This window comes from Nerophis lumbriciformis, linkage group LG04 (assembly GCF_033978685.3).
Source record: "Nerophis lumbriciformis linkage group LG04, RoL_Nlum_v2.1, whole genome shotgun sequence".
Classification (NCBI taxonomy): Eukaryota; Metazoa; Chordata; class Actinopteri; order Syngnathiformes; family Syngnathidae; genus Nerophis; species Nerophis lumbriciformis.
In genome coordinates this window covers 44843777-44860686 of record NC_084551.2, presented here as the reverse complement: position 1 = coordinate 44860686, position 16910 = coordinate 44843777, and the positions used below count along the sequence as shown (strand labels likewise).

The window sequence follows — 16910 nt, the reverse complement described above, 5'->3', positions numbered from 1 at the left end:
TTTCCAAAGGCAGTTTAGTACCTTTTTAAATTCATTATTACCGCGATACTTTATTAGTCCCGGTATAGGGTACAACCCTAAACTGAACCATTTTGAACCAAACTGAGTTATCATCAAGTTTGAATGTCCTTAATGTTTTATAATGACTTACCAAACTTTTTTTATTAATTCTTACATCTTTCTTTTGGCACTAAAGATTTCTTCTATACGTCTTTTTTGTGCGGTCGGATAATTTTATTTCTCCTGCTTTGGATCTCATGGGCAACATGACATTTGCGGACCAGATGTTGGCTTTCTCCCCCGTTCAGACATCGCGTGGAGGTCACGCTTGACGAAAGGTTGGCTGCAAAACACGCGAGGCTGACAAGACACTTTTATCCCGCCTTTTACTAAAAATCACTCGGTGGCTGAAGGCTGGCAGAAAGCCCTCGAGGCGTCCAAACAGGTCCACTATTTCTTCGGAGGAGACATCACTAACGGTAAACCTGCTGAGTCACAAATTGCTCCTGTGCCCACTTTTACTGCCCCCAGCCCTGCGGCAACAACAAATTAGCTCGAGTCCCGTGTCGCTAGGCCACTGTGCGTCTCGTAAAACTTTGCAGCAAACACATGTTGTCAAACTTCAAATTAGAACCGCTTCACACGCTGGGAGTCGAAGCTGACGACCGAAAATACTTCACTGCAGCAGAGTTCATGCGAAGGTCCACAAATGTTGCGTCTTTAAAATGGACCTTTCCATTTGCAAGGCTGTCGTTGGCATGTGAGGGCAACAGGGGGCGCTGAGACCCCAAACTGTGAAGGCATTACAGCCAATGAATAGGCTGAAGGAAGTCATTTTCAGAAAATACAGTTACTAACAATGATAAATAATTTAAAAAAAAAATGGGTGGACTGATAAAATGTATAAAAAAATCTAAATGAACTAAGAATGGATAAAAACTTTTTTTTTTTTTTTAATAATTTACCTTCATACGATACGGACATTGGAGCCTTGAATACAAATATCGGTCCAATACGGTATCAGTAGGAATCATACATACTTGTATTATTTTGTAGTGTAAAACCTTAGAAAAGGTTTGATCAAGTGAAATTAGTCAAACAGAGAACAATAGTAGGCATGAAAAACACTAATTGATTTATTATTAACCATCCGGAATTAACTTATGCTGTCTTTAAGTTGAAGTGGAGTGGTAAAATTTTTGGGGTGTGACAGAGTGACCGCAATAATTCATTAAGTTAAACTCATGACACGGTAAATTGAATGATGCAAACACGTTTGTTACTCGATACTTTCTAATACACTTCTGCCTTGAGCACTTAGTGTGGACAGTATAAGTAATATGCAACTATAATTGTTCGAAACGTCTTTATATTGACAAATGTGCTGTTTTTAACTGCATTATTGTTCAATTATGGACACTTATTATGCCTGTCTAGCTTGTATGCTATTGTGTGCTTAGCTGCTGTGTAACTGCTTGTCCGAATAGCCGAAAGCCTGCCATGTTTAACTTTTGTAAATGATTTCACTAAAATAGAAGAAAGAACGATCTTGTGTGCTTATTGGAAGTCATTAAAATGTTCACATGCAAGCCCATATAATTTGATACTTTTTTTTTGCTGATATCGGACCAATATCTGATATCAGTATCAGAAAGGGACTCCCCTAATCAAAATAATGTACAGTGCTAAAAGGCTCTTGGACATACAGCTATCCTTATAGTACTTAAAGGGGGACTGCACTTTTTTGGCACTTTGCCCGTCTTTCACAATAGTTATGAAAGACAAGAACACATTTTTAATTAGGATTTTAAAGATGATAAAAAATGTTTGGAAGATGCGGCTAATTGGAGTAACAGTTGTGGCATTCAAAACCCTCCATCAACGTTTTATATACACACTGCAAGTCTATATACAATGTAGTAACAGACACCTTCATAACAATATGTAACATGTTTTATATTTACCGTATTTTGGTCATTTTAATCATTGCCGAATTGATTTCTTCCGCGCATTGATTTCTGTTTCCTTAGCAGCGCACGTCTGACTTCCGGCAAGAAATGTGTGTTCCTACTTTCTGAAACAAAACAATGGATGTGTTCTAATCATGGCAGATTCAGTAACAAACAAAAAAGAGGACTATTTTTGGACAAATGAGGATTTGCAACTTTATCTTTTTGAAGCTGAATATATGGAGGATGAACTACTGCTTATAGAAGCAAGCACTAAGGAAGAGTAATACGTTGGAGCAGACGGAAGCAGAGAGAGTGAGGTGAAAGCGACCTGAAGCTGCAAATGTGGAAATTAAAGCAATGTTATTTCGACATAAATGGCGTGCTTACCCAAATAAACTGGAAAAACGTCTCTGGCCAGCTGGACCAGACAGACAACTGTCCATCAAGTGAGTCACTTTAATACTGATCATGATAAACGCAGCACGTCATGCGTGTTATTACAACTACAGTACAAACGCTGTCGAGTTAGCTGTCCATCCATCCATCCATCTTCTTCCGCTTATCCGAGGTCGGGTCGCGAGGGCAGCAGCCTAAGCAGGGAAGCCCAGACTTTCCTCTCCCCAGCCACTTCGTCCAGCTCTTCCCGGAGGATCCCGAGGCGTTCCCAGGCCAGCCGGGAGAGATAGTCTTCCCAACGTGTCCTGGGTCTGCCCCGTGGCCTCCTACCGGCTGGACGTACCCTAAACACCTCCCGAGGGAGGCGTTCGGGTGGCATCCTGACCAGATGCCCGAACCACCTCATCTGGCACCTCTCGATGTGGAGGAGCAGTGGCTTTACTTTGAGCTCCCCCCAGATGGCAGAGCTTCTCACCCTATCTCTAAGGGAGAGCCCTGTCACCCGGCGGAAGAAACTCATTTCGGCCGCCTGTACCCGTGATCTTGTCCTTTCAGTCATAACCCAAAGCTCATGACCATAGGTGAGGATGGGAACGTAGATCGACCGGTAAATTGAGAGCTTTGCCTTCCGGCTCAGCTCCTTCTTCACCACAACGGATCGATACAGCGTCCGCATTACTGAAGACGCCGCACCGATCCGCCTGTCGATCTCCCGATCCACTTTTCCCTCACTCGTGAACAAGACTCCTAGGTACTTGAACTCCTCCACTTGGAGCAGGGTCTCCTCCCCAACCCGGAGATGGCACTCCACCCTTTTCCGGGCGAGAACCATGGACTCGGACTTGGAGGTGCTGATTCTCATCCCAGTCGCTTCACACTCGGCTGCGAACCGATCCAGTGAGAGCTGAAGATCCTGGCCAGATGAAGCAATCAGGACCACATCATCTGCAAAAAGCAGAGACCTAATCCTGCAGCCACCAAACCGGATCCCCTCAACGCCTTGACTGCGCCTAGAAATTCTGTCCATAAAAGTTATGAACAGAATCGGTGACAAAGGGCAGCCTCACTGGAAACGTGTCTGACTTACTGCCGGCAATGCGGACCAAGCTCTGACACTGATCGTACAGGGAGCGGACAGCCACAATCAGACAGTCCGATACCCCATACTCTGAGCACTCCCCACAGGACCTCCCGAGGGACACGGTCAAATGCCTTCTCCAAGTCCACAAAGCACATGTAGACTGGTTGGGAAAACTCCCATGCACCCTCAAGGACCCTGCCGAGAGTATAGAGCTGGTCCACAGTTCCATGACCAGGACAAAAACCACACTGTTCCTCCTGAATCCGAGGTTCGACTATCCGGCGTAGTCTCTTCTCCAGTAGACCTGAATAGACCTTGCCGGGAAGGCTGAGGAGTGTGATCCCACGATAGTTGGAACACACCCTCCGGTTCCCCTTCTTAAAGAGAGGAACCACCACCCCCAAACAAACGAGTGGTAAGCTACATTTGTAGCCACAGCTGCCCTGGGGTAGACCGATGGAAGCGAGGCTGCCAGTTTGCGTCTACGGCCGCTCCGACCACCACCTATCATTCATTCATCATTCATTCACCAGTGTGAGCGGCACCGGGGGCAAGGGTGAAGTGTCCTGCCCAAGGACACAACGGCAGCGATTTGGATGTCAAGAGGCGGGGAGCGAACCTGCAACCCTCAGGTTTCTGGCACGGCCGCTCTACCCACTACGCCATGCCGCCCCCGGCAAGAGTGAATATCTCTTGCCGTAGTTAGCTGGTTAACGATAGGCAAAAATGCAAAAAAAGTGCAGTTCCCCTTTAAAATGAAGCTTGTACAGTATGTCAAAACATCAAAATGCATAGAAACAGTATTCAAATTTGCAAAGCTTATAAATCATAAATGTTCTGTTGAAACCCTATGCCTCACGCGTTATTGTATTTTGCGTAAGCTGACATTCGTGTTAATACTGCCCTCTTGAATGGTATAGAACAGTGGTCCCCAACCTTTTTGTAGCTGCGGACCGGTCAACGCTTTAAAATTTGTCCCACGGACCAGGGGGATGTGTGTGTGTGTGTAAAATTTTTTTTAATTTTTGTCATAAAGAAATACAATCATGTGTGCTTACGGACTGTATCCCTGCAGACTGTATTGATATATAATGTAGGAACCAGAAATATTAAACAGAAAGAAACAACCCTTTTGTGCGAATGAGTGTGAATGAGTGTAAATGGGGGAGGGAGGTTTTTTGGGTTAGTGCACTAATTGTAAGTGTATCTTGTGTTTTTTATTTTGATTTATTTAAAAAATATATATATATATTATTATTATTATTATTTATTTAATTTCTTGTGCGGCCCGGTACCAATTGATCCACGGACCGGTGGTTGGGGACCACTGGTATAGAATATATATATAAACATTTGTTGATACAGAGGTGTCATTGTTGCGGCATTAAGGAGCCACGTCGAGGTCATTGCAACAAGCCTAGTACTGTGCGCATAACTGCAGACACAATCAGTTTCTACTGTAAGAAAACTGTCTGACGAGCACAAAGTAGGACATCGTGCAGATAACAGACCACATGCGTCGCAATCACCAAATCAGTTGTTTTCATTTACAATGAAGCCAAGACCCCGTGAACATGTGTTATGAAAGAAGCTGCTTGTAAGGCAAATATGTGTTCCTAATTAAAGCATCGACTCGTGTTTGCGTGGGCCACTTTTGTCGTGTTTTCTCGGACCAAACGCCAAATCTGGTAGAAGCACGCTAGAAATACTTAAGTAGCTCCAATGCAAGTCAGTGACGCACACCGATTCTTTCAGAGAATTAACCAGCCAGAAAATCTGATTAGGAAAAGTTGGAGGGAGGAAAAGTGGACTGTTACTGCACATTACATGCTGCATTGAAGCCATAACTTCCTATTTCTGGACCTGCCTCTCACAGGTCAGGTAATAAGACAGGATACAATAAGTATGATGATGCTTATTCATAAAGCAGGATGTTAGTAAGATCATTCACCATCTTATGTCATGGTTCTCAGAAAACAATTGGCTCTCCAAGTTATACCGAATTTGACCAACATTCGAATACAGTCGCGTAGTAGGTCTAAGTATTCATTAAAAACAAGGCAGAGGTTTTATTTTAACAAGTATATTTTATATTTTTGGCCAATGCAACATTACAAACAGTTTGAACAGTAACACTGTTTGAATACATAATGTTTATCAATATCATTTATATTATTATAAAAAATACAGTAGCTATGCTAGCAAGATCGTCTGTTTATTCAACATAGTTACAGCAAAGCCAGTTCGTCGTCATTATAATCATCATCATCGTCGTCATTATTACTATAACTAATATTAAAGTAGCTATGTTAGCAAGCTCACCTACTTGTTCAATCCCCACCTAGTACCAACCTCGTCATGTCCGTTGTGTCCTGAGCAAGACACTTCACCCTTGCTCCTGATGGGTGTTGGTTAGCGCCTTGCATGGCAGCTCCCTCCATCAGTGTGTTTGAGTTTGAGTTTGAGTTTATTTCGAACATGCAATCATACAACATGATACATCACAATCTCCAGTTTCTCTATTCAACATGTTCGAAAAGGAGTAGGAAGAAGCAGAGCTTATTTAATCCTACCCCTTTTCTTTTACATAACAGTTGCTAAAACTTTTGTTCACTTCCTGTTCTCAATTAATTCACAATATACTCCAAAAGTAATCACAATAAAAATAAGTAAATAAATAATAATTGGTGAAGTAAGTTACATTTCATATGTTGAGATAAGTAAGATTAGTTTGTGAGTGAAAGAATGAAAGAATGGATGAGTTAAATAAATACAGAATGTTTATCATGGTTCTTCTTCTTTATACTTTGTAAACACTTTAAGTTTGAAGAGTTTCTTGAAGTGAATCATATTAGTACATTGATTGCTTTGCTTAATCCATTCCATAATTTAATTCCACATACTGATATACTGAAGGTCTTAAGCGTTGTACGTGCATACAAATGTTTTAAATTACATTTCTCTCTAAGATTATATTTCTCCTCTTTTTTTGAGAAGAATTGTTGTATATTCTTGGGTAGCAGGTTATAGTTTGCTTTGTGTATAATTTTAGCTGTTTGCAAATTCACTAGGTCGTAGAATTTCAGTATCTTTGATTCAATAAATAAAGGATTTGTATGTTCTCTATATCCAACATTATGTATTATTCTAACTGATCTTTTTTGTAACACCGTTAATGAATGAAGTGTACTTTTGTAGTTATTTCCCCATATTTCTACACAGTAACTCAGATATGGTAACACTAGTGAGCAGTAGAGAATATGAAGTGATTTTTTGTCTAGGACATGTTTTGCTTTATTCATTATTGACGTGTTTCTTGCTACTTTATGTTGTATATTTTTTACGTGAGATTTCCAGTTCAATTTATCATCAATCATTATACCAAGATATTTGGTTTCATTTACTCTTTCAATTTCTATTTCGTCTATTTGTATTTGTGTTTGACTTTCTCTTCTACTGTTACCAAATAGCATTATTTTAGTTTTACTGAGATTCAACGATAATCTGTTTTTGTCAAACCATCTTTTTAATTTGTTAATTTCTTCTGTTATTATTTGTAGTATCTTCTGTGTGTTCCCTCCTGAACAAAACGCTGTTGTATCATCCGCAAATAATACTAACTTTAAATCTTTTGTAACTTTACAAATGTCATTTATATATAGATTGAATAATTTAGGTCGTAGTATTGATCCCTGAGGTACACCACAGGATATATTTAGCGTTGTAGGTGTGTTCGCCTAGTTTCACGTATTGTTTCCTGTTCATTAGATAACTTCTTATCCAGTTTAAGACTAACCCTCTGATGCCATATCGTTCTAGTTTTTTGATTAAAATATTGTGATTAATTGTGTCAAATGCTTTAGTTAGATCCATAAAAACTGCTGCCGCACATTTTTTATTATCTATAGCATTGGTAATTTGTGTGAATGTGTGTGAATGGGTAAATGTGGAAGTAGTGTCAAAGCGCTTTGAGTACCTTGAAGGTAGAAAAGCGCTATACAAGTACAACCCATTTATCATTTATTTATTTACTACTTATTCAGCATAAAGTTACAGCGAAGCCAGTTTACCATTAACATCTTCATCATTATTATCATTATTACAATTATTAAAGTAGCTATGTTAGCAAGATAGCCGGCTTGTTCAACATAAAGTTACCGCGAGGCCAGTTTGTTTCTTTATCATCTTCATCGTCATCATCATTATTATTATTATTATTATTATTATTACTACTACTACTAATAATAATAAAGTAGCTATGTTAGCAAGTTCACCTGCTTATTCAGCATAAAGTTACAGCAAAGTCAATTTGTTTATCATTATCGTCATTATCATCATCATTATCATTAGTATTATTATTATAATTATTACTACTAATATTAAAGTAGCTATGCTAGCAAGTTCACCTGCTTATTCAGCATAACGTTACAGCAAGGCCAGTGTGTTTATCTTTATTATTGCGGTATTAATAAAGTTGCTGTTTCAGCAAGATCACTTGCTTATTCCAACATAGTTACAGTCAAGCTATTTTTTTATCATTACTATTTGTATTATTAATTATAAAGTAGCTATGTTAGCAATATCACATGCCAACAGTTACAGTAAAGCTTTTTCTTATCATTATTATTTTTAGTATTAATAATAGTCGCTATGTTAGCAAGATCACTTGCTTATTCAACAAAGTTACAGCAAAGCTTTTTTCATAATTGTTAGTATTACTAATAAAGTAGCTTCATTAGCAAGATCACTTTCTTATCATTATTTTTAATATTATTAATAACGTCGCTATGTTGGCAAGATCACTTGCTTTTTCAACATAATGTTACAGCAAAGCCATTTTTTTTTTTATCATTGTCACCCTGATCATTATTATTACTCACAAAGTAGCTATCTTAGCAACTTCACCTGCTTATTCCAACATACAATTACAGCAAAACCATTTCTGTTTCCTTTGAGTACACTCCGCTTCGTGTCCACATCAACCGTCCCGCAAAGCCAAAGAAGCGCTTTTGGCTGACACAACGTTGGCATTTCACGGCCTAAGTGCGTGCGGAGGGAAAGTCGGCGGCGCGTCACATGGCCGATACACGCTGGCTGTAATTACGTGCGCAAACGCCACGTCCAATTGGCCTGGGAGGCCCAAAATTCTTCCCGAATCCACATCCGATTATACGTGGCTGCTCTGTGGCGAGCGGCATCCTGCTGGGATGATGTGTGACATCTTCTCTCACATGCAGACATCTCAATCTACTTCAAATATGTCAAAAACTAGTAAGACTAGTTTCAACATCAACACGTTTTCAGGAACACCTGATCAACAGAATTTTTGCTTTTATGGTTTAATCCTTGACCTTCTATCTATCGTTCATCAACTTGCGGGAGGACCTATTGCATTAATAGTTGTCCATAACAAATGCATGACTGTAGAGTCACATCATGTTTACAGGTCTCAATTTCTCCTGAAAAAGTGCCCCGGCAACCAGAAAGACATTGTGTTAGAAGCACAACAATAGACGCATCAAACCTGACAGCTGATTCGAATATTTTGACCAGCTCTTTGAAGACTTGAAGGGGAACTGAACTTCACAATCCTTATGTGAGACAAGCACACCTTTGACTTTTTTTATGCATTCTAAATCATAAATAAACACTAGCAAAAGTCAGCTAACAACACAGCGCTCTAAAAAACATCCATCATCGTTTTATATACACTCTAAGTATACTGTATATGTAATGTATATGCATGTTCACCACTGTGTTTCATCACCTTTTCTTTTAACAACACTCAGTAAACGTTTGGGAACTGAGGAGACACATTTTTTAAGCTTCTCAGGTGGAATTATTTCCCATTCTTGCTTGATGTACAGCTTAAGTTGTTCAACAGTCCGGGGGTCTCCGTTGTGGTATTTTAGGCTTCATAATGCGCCACACATTTTCAATGGGAGACAGGTCTGGAATACAGGCAGACCAGTCTAGTACCCGCACTCTTTTAGTATGAAGCCACGTTGATGTAACACGTGGCTTGGCATTGTCTTGCTGAAATAAGCAGGGGCGTCCATGGTAACGTTTCTTGGATGGCAACAAATGTTGCTCCAAAACCTGTATGTACCTTTCAGCATTAATGGCGCCTTCACAGATGTGTGAGATAGTCTATAAAATCCGCTACACCTCCCTGATACCGAAGTACATGTCAAACTACTTCCTTAACGTAAATGACCGCCATAACCACAACACCAGGGGGAGCTCCACTAACCACGTTAAACCCAGATTCCGATCTAGCAAAGGTCTTAACTCATTCTCTTTCAATGCCACATCAATGTGGAATGCGCACCCAACAGGTATAAAAGAAAGGGCATCTCTATCCTCATTCAAAACCGCAATAAAAGTACACCTCCAGGCAACTTCAACCCTAATCTAACACCCTCCCCGGATTGTTAATAATCAAATGTAAACAATCAAATGTAGATACTTTTCGTATGCCTTCTGATCTCTCTCTTCTCTATGTCCACTACTTGCTGTACATATCCTACCAAGTCAGACCTACACTGTTTCAATATCCATTTCTCTGTTCTCAATTGTTGATGACTGATGATAACAACCAAACCTAACCCCCCCCACCCCCCTCCAAACCCCGAATTGTAAATAATGTAAATAATTCAATGCATACACCCTGATGATTATCTTGTGTGATGACTGTATCACGATGATAGTATATATGATAGTATATATCTGTATCATGAAAGTTGAAAAACTTATTAGGGTGTTACCATTTAGTGGTCAATTGTACGGAATATGTACTTCACTGTGCAACCTACTAATAAAAGTCTCAATCAATCAATCAAAACCCATGTCTTGGGCACTAATACACCCCATACCATCACAGATGCTGGCTTTTCAACTTTGCTCCTATAACAATCCGGATGGTTCTTTTCCTCTTTGGTCCGGAGGACACGACGTCCACAGTTTCCAAAAACAATTTGAAATGTGGACTCGTCAGACCACAGAACACTTTTCCACTTTGTATCAGTCCATCTTAGATGAGCTCAGGCCCAGCGAAGCCGACGGCGTTTCTGGGTGTTGTTGATAAACGGTTTTCGCCTTGCATAGGAGAGTTTTAACTTGCACTTACAGATGTAGCAACCAACTGTAGTTACTGACAGTGGGTTTCTGAAGTGTTCCTGAGCCCATGTGGTGATATCCTTTACACACTGATGTTGCTTGTTGATGCAGTACAGCCTGAGGGATCAAAAGGGAACGGGCATAGCTGCTTACGTGCAGTGATTTCTCCAGATTCCCTGAACCCTTTGATGATATTACGGACCGTAGATGGTGAAATCCCTAAATTCCGTGCAATAGCTGCTTGAGAAACATTTTTCTTAAACTGTTCAACAATTTGCTCAAGCATTTGTTGACAAAGTGGTGACCTTCGCCTCATCCTTGTTTGTGAATTACTGAGCATTTCATGGAATCTACTTTTAAACCCGATCATGGAACCCACCTGTTCCCAATTTGCCTGTTCACCTGTGGGATGTTCCAAATAAGTGTTTGATGAGCATTCCTCAACTTTATCAGTATTTACTGCCACCTTTCCCAACTTCTTTGTCACGTGTTGCTGGCATCAAATTCTAAAGTTAATGATTATTTGCAAAAAAAAAAAAAAAAAGTTTATCAATTTGAACATCAAATATGTTGTCTTTGTAGCATATTCAACTGAATATGGGTTGAAAAGGATTTGCAAATCATTGTATTCCGTTTATATTTACATTTAACACAATTTCCCAACTCATATGGAAACGGGGTTTGTACTCGATATATCGCGGGTTTGTGTCTGTGCGATATACAAAATGACTATATCGTGATATTCGAGTATACGTTCTCACGCAGTTGCTTTTAGCTGCGGGCATTACACTACAGGCGTTTCTCACTCTTTGTTGTCTCTCCTTCTCACAGAGACATAAAACAAGCGTACCTTCTTACATATGTCACATACATATACTCCCTCGTGGAGCAGAGAGGTAGCGGCATGGGTAACGTTAGCCGTGGTGTGAGTGGTAATACGAGAGAAAGAAGGTGCGAATCTGACAACAAATGAAGGAAGAATTAATTCCCAAGAAAAACAGCAGGGGGTCCATCGTCTGGCGGTGGTTTGGCTTCAAGTGGGAATATGTCGAACAGACAACCGTAGTATGTCAAGTGTGGGGCAAAAGCGTTCCTACAAAAAGTAGCATTACTGCTCATATGTAGCATCATTTGAAAAGTCACCCGCTAGAGAATGAAGACTGCTTGAAACTCTGCATGTCAACATCTCCGTTCGGTGCCACACCAACAAAATGCCGAAGCAACCATTTCCACATCAACACCGTATGAAAAAAATAGTCAACAACAGAAGGAGATAACGTCCACAGGAACCTACCACGTAGCGAAGGAAGTACACTATTTGATTTCCTATTATGCAGCTAGTTTTTATTTGACAGTTATTGAAAAATCTTGTGTGACATCATGCACAAAAGTGCACTTTATTTGTTTTAAACTATAGTAGTGGCATTCTGTACAAAAAGTGCACTTTAATTTAGTGTTGTTTTGATAGGTCATCTTAGTGACATCATGCACATAGCTTGTTTTAAAATGTCACTGACAATCTTGCACTTTCTGTTTTGAAATGACATGAATGTTTGTGCCACTGCTTCATAACTGTTTAATAAATACAGTTTTGGTAAATTGACTTAGTTGTGATTTCCCTCTCTGCATGAAAGTTTAAAATGAGCATATATTAATGCAGTATGAAGAAGAATGTTTTAATGTAGACACATAGAATCATCATACTGCTGTGATTATATGCATCAAGTGTTCATTCAAGACTAAGGCAAAATATCGAGATATATATCGTGTATCGTGACATGGCCTAAAAATATCGAGATATTAAAAAAAGGCCATATCGCCCAGCCCTACTTTGTTGTATTTACAAAATAAGAACAGGAAGTCAACATATGGGTTAGTAATTGCTATGATTCGAAAAGGGGTGGGATTAAATAAGCGTTGCTTTCCTTTTCTCCGGAGAAATTAAACAAAATATGTAACGTATTATATTGTAAAAGTATACGAAATAAACGTAAACAAAATACATTTTACGCACATAAACATACACATCTGATGACTATTCTTTCAACAATTAAAATACAAAAAAACAAAGAATATTTCGGTGCAGGACAGATAATAAAGATACTGTCATATTATTTATGAAAACTGAAAAAAAGTATTGTCATTTTGTAAGTGAAGACTTGTTGACACAGCTTCTATATGAATATGTTGTGTGCCAATGTTGTGACTTGAATGTATTAAATTTAAATTATTTAAGCATTTGTTTATGTTATATTTTACCCTAATAGAGTTATGAAATTAAATTAAATAAGTGAGCCGAAGGTTATTTGAGGGCACACCGCCTGAGGGTAACACGTGAGGGGAACCTTACGATGAACCTCACAATGAACATCGTTGAAATCGTTCCCCGTAAGAATCGAATCGTGTGGTGCCCAAAAATCGCTTGCTCTATAATACTGTAAAATATTAAATCCTAACTGGCTAACTTCACTTTTTTCTTACAATTTACAGCATTTCTCGTGTGTTTTTTTATTTTATTTTTTTTTGCAGCATTTACGTGGTTGCAGCATTTTTATTTCAACATTTTCCCGTCACATGTGTTCAGCTTTTGGATAATTTAATTGCATGTTTGCATATGAGCCGTTTTCAAAATGTCAATATTTTTCCAACCAATTTAATAATTACAAATGTACTTTGTTGTATTTTCAAAACTCACAAAGATACATGTCTTCACGCATTATTAGACATTTTGCATGTTTGGTTTCGGAGTTATGTTAGAATACAATTTTATTGCTTTTTTCGCATTATCTCAGGATTCTAAGAACATTACTGTCATATTGAGTAAAAAAATACTTTTTGTATTTGCAAGCCGTAAAAAAGCATATGTTTCGAGTAAAACTCACAAGGATGCATTATTTCAGGCATTATTAGCCATTTTTCATATGTGGTTTAGGAGTTATGTTTAAATAACTGTCATATTGAGTGTAGCAGTTATACTGTCATTATGAATAAAACCTAATTGTTGTATTTGTAAACCTTACCAAAACGCCTGATTCTAGTGAAACTCACAGACACAATATTACAGGCATTTTTACACATAATGCATGTTTGGTTTTGGAGTTATGTGTAAATAACTTTCCTATTTAGTATGAAAGTATTAATGTCATATTGAGTAAAAAAAACGTGTGTCTTTGCAAACCTTCGATGCAGGACAGATAATAAAGATACTGTCATATTATTTATGAAAACAGAAAAAAGGTATTGTAATTTTGTAAGTGAAGACTTGTTGACACAGCTTCTATATGAATATGTTGTGCAGCCTAATGTTGTGACCTGTTGCTTAAATCATTTAAGCATTTGTTTATGTTATATTTTACCCTAACAGAGTTATGAAATTAAATTAAATAAGTGAGCCGAAGGTTATTTGAGGGCACACCGCCTGAGGGTGACACGTGAGGGGAACCTTACGTCACCTGTGTCTGCACCCACCTGATGAACATACTCGGGCACTTCTTCAACCTTCTCGAAGGACGACTCGTTGGGCGACAGCAGGTAGAACATCGCACGGATGTCCAGCATGGCCGAGGTGAACTGAACACTGCCCGCCATGATGTTTCGACTTTACCTGCCCAGGTAAGAAATAAGAAGTCAAGAAAAGAAAAAAAAGAAAAAAGCAGAACGAAGAGGGAAGTTCGGTCTTGCGCGTCGACCGTCGCACCGCCGGCGCTGTGTGCTCCTCCGCCGAGCCTTATTTATAAAGTCAGGGGGCAGTCAAAGTAGGTCAGCTGTCTGATAGTTGTACCGGAAGGGGAGTCAAGTGTCCACGCGCTGTAAAATAAGTCACTCTGGGATAACAATAATGTAATAATAATAATACCAATCATAATTTGGTAATAATAATGCTAACTTTCATGACTGTTGTTGACTCTAAAATAAACCCTTTCGGTCACGTGTCCTCCTTAATCTCGCGAGACGTCCTGTGGCTGACAAATAAAGTGAACACTTGATTTGTATGGAAGGCCGTTATATATATTTCTACATATCTCATACATCGTATCTCATAATTTCGTGTTTTCACCTCATAACTATGACTGAACATTGGGGTATTTGGGCTTCCATGGATTTATGTTAGCTTGAGTTTCATTACTTCCAGTTTTCAGTTGCTCACATACATTTGTTTGGGTATTGATCTGTCAAGTATTTGATGACGTCATTTGTGTTATTGAAGGAGTTGTTGGTTGCATACTATTTGAAAGTAAATGATTCACCGCCTAATTGTAAATTTCACTTATTTTCATAACGTACAAACTAAAGATGTCCGATAATATCGCCCTGCTGATATTATCTGCCGATAAATGCGTTAAAATGTAACGGAAATTATCGGTATCGGTTTTGTTATTATCTGTATCGTTGTTGTTGTTATTATTATTAAATCAACATAAAAAACACAAGATACACACTTCTTTATGTTATTAGGGACGGCGTGGCGCAGTGGAAGAGTGGCCGTGCGCGACCCGAGGGTCCCTGGTTCAATCCCCACCTAGTACCAACCTCGTCATGTCCGTTGTGTCCTGAGCAAGACACTTCACCCTTGCTCCTGATGGGTGCTGGTTAGCGCCTTGCATGGCAGCTCCCTCCATCAGTGTGTGTGTGAATGTGTGTGTGAATGGGTAAATGTGGAAGTAGTGTCAAAGCGCTTTGAGTACCTTGAAGGTAGAAAAGCGCTATACAAGTACAACCCATTTATCATTTATTAATATTCTGGTTCCTACATTATATATCAATATATATCAATAAGGGATACAGTCCGTAAGCACACATGATTGTGCGTGCTGCTGGTCCACTAATAGTACTAACCTTTGACAGTTAATTTGACTAATTTTCATTAATTACTAGTTTCTATGTAACTGTTTTATATTGTTTTACTTTCTTTTTTATTCAAGAAAATGTTTTTAATTTATTTATCTTATTTTATTAATTTTTTTAAAAAGTACCTTATCTTCACCATACCTGTTTGTCCAAATTAGGCATAATAATGTGTTAATTCCACGACTGCATGTATCGGTTGATATCGGTATCGGTAATTAAAGAGTTGGACAATATCGGAATATCGGATATCGGCAAAAAGCCATTATCGGACATCCCTAGTACAAACAAGCTGTGTGGCTATTGACATGTTTTTGTTGTGTTGGTTTACTGCAAACTACACCTTCTTATAACCTTTTAACTCTGAATATACACAAGTTTTAATGAGGTTTGAATCATTTCAAGTGTAACTGTTTACACATTTAATAATAGTTTATTGAATTCTTGTCAATTAAATTAGGTTGGTGTATTTTTATCATACTTTTTCCTAAAAATACATTTACAATTCAAATAAATATTAGAAATTGTCCATAAAACTCCAAGCTATGCCACAACGAATAAGACATTTGATAACATGGTTTCTAAGCAAAGGAGTATTTGTTGTTATATGTTTAATACAACACCTGTCACCATGGACGACATTATCGTTGTATGTTTTGCATCACATTGTGTAATCGACCTTTCACAGTGTGAGTGAAAATGTGAGAGCGCATGCAACCGCAAATGACTGCCATTTAATGACCATTGCTCATTGCATTTTCTTACTCACAAGTCTCCCCCCACCCAAAAAAAACCAACAATAAAATGCAGATTCTTCCTAAAATTGGAGGTGAAATTGTCCTGCTCGGTCTGGGTGTGGCGAAAGATGAGATCAGGCCGTGAAATTATTTTCATCTCGGGTACGCAGGAGCAGAATTTGATCCTTTCTAGCTTTTCTCTCGGAGTCCTGCCAGGAGTCCAAACACTGTAAACTTAGCACGAAGTTCGCCGCCAACCCCAGCACCTTCACAGCATGCTGCAGTCTCAGGGAGAAATTAGTCGTAAAATCAGCAAGTTTCTACTGGAACTTTTTTTTTTTTTTTGTATTACAGTTGCCTGAAAAAAATCCTGTTTATTTCAAGTCATCGTCAGTGTTGTTTATGAACTGCACATCATTGACTGTATATTTTGATCAGTTATTAATTCAACATGCTGGTGATGACTAATACAGAACAAGTTTCATACTAACGGGTGTCAACATTTTTTCAAATGAATCGCGATTCTTATTTGTAAAGATTCTTAATCAGTTAAAAAAAAAAAAAAATCTACTTTATTTTGGATTTTAACTCTGTCCCGTCCAGCCAGGAAAATCCTACTGTTGATGTAAAAGCCTGTGTTTACCTCAGAAAAAAGAAATGTTGTATATTTCTCCTGTTGCCTTATTTGTATTTGACTTTATTACATGTTTGAGTAGAATTTTATTCAACAAAACCAGTTTTCTTTTAAGTAATATAAACATTTATCAGCGCTGTTTACGT

At 38.6% G+C, this 16910-nt stretch overlaps 1 protein-coding gene across 1 annotated transcript in view; it reads right to left on the bottom strand.

The window, feature by feature from the left end:
• The window catches only part of agmo (alkylglycerol monooxygenase), a 192368-nt gene extending 178132 nt beyond the window's left edge, over positions 1 to 14236 (bottom strand). Inside the window, 1 exon segment of the mRNA XM_072913031.1 lies at positions 14017 to 14236. Coding sequence (XP_072769132.1) covers positions 14017 to 14136 — 120 coding nt within the window. The 5' untranslated portion in view covers positions 14137 to 14236.
• Between the last annotated feature and the right edge of the window lie 2674 nt (positions 14237 to 16910).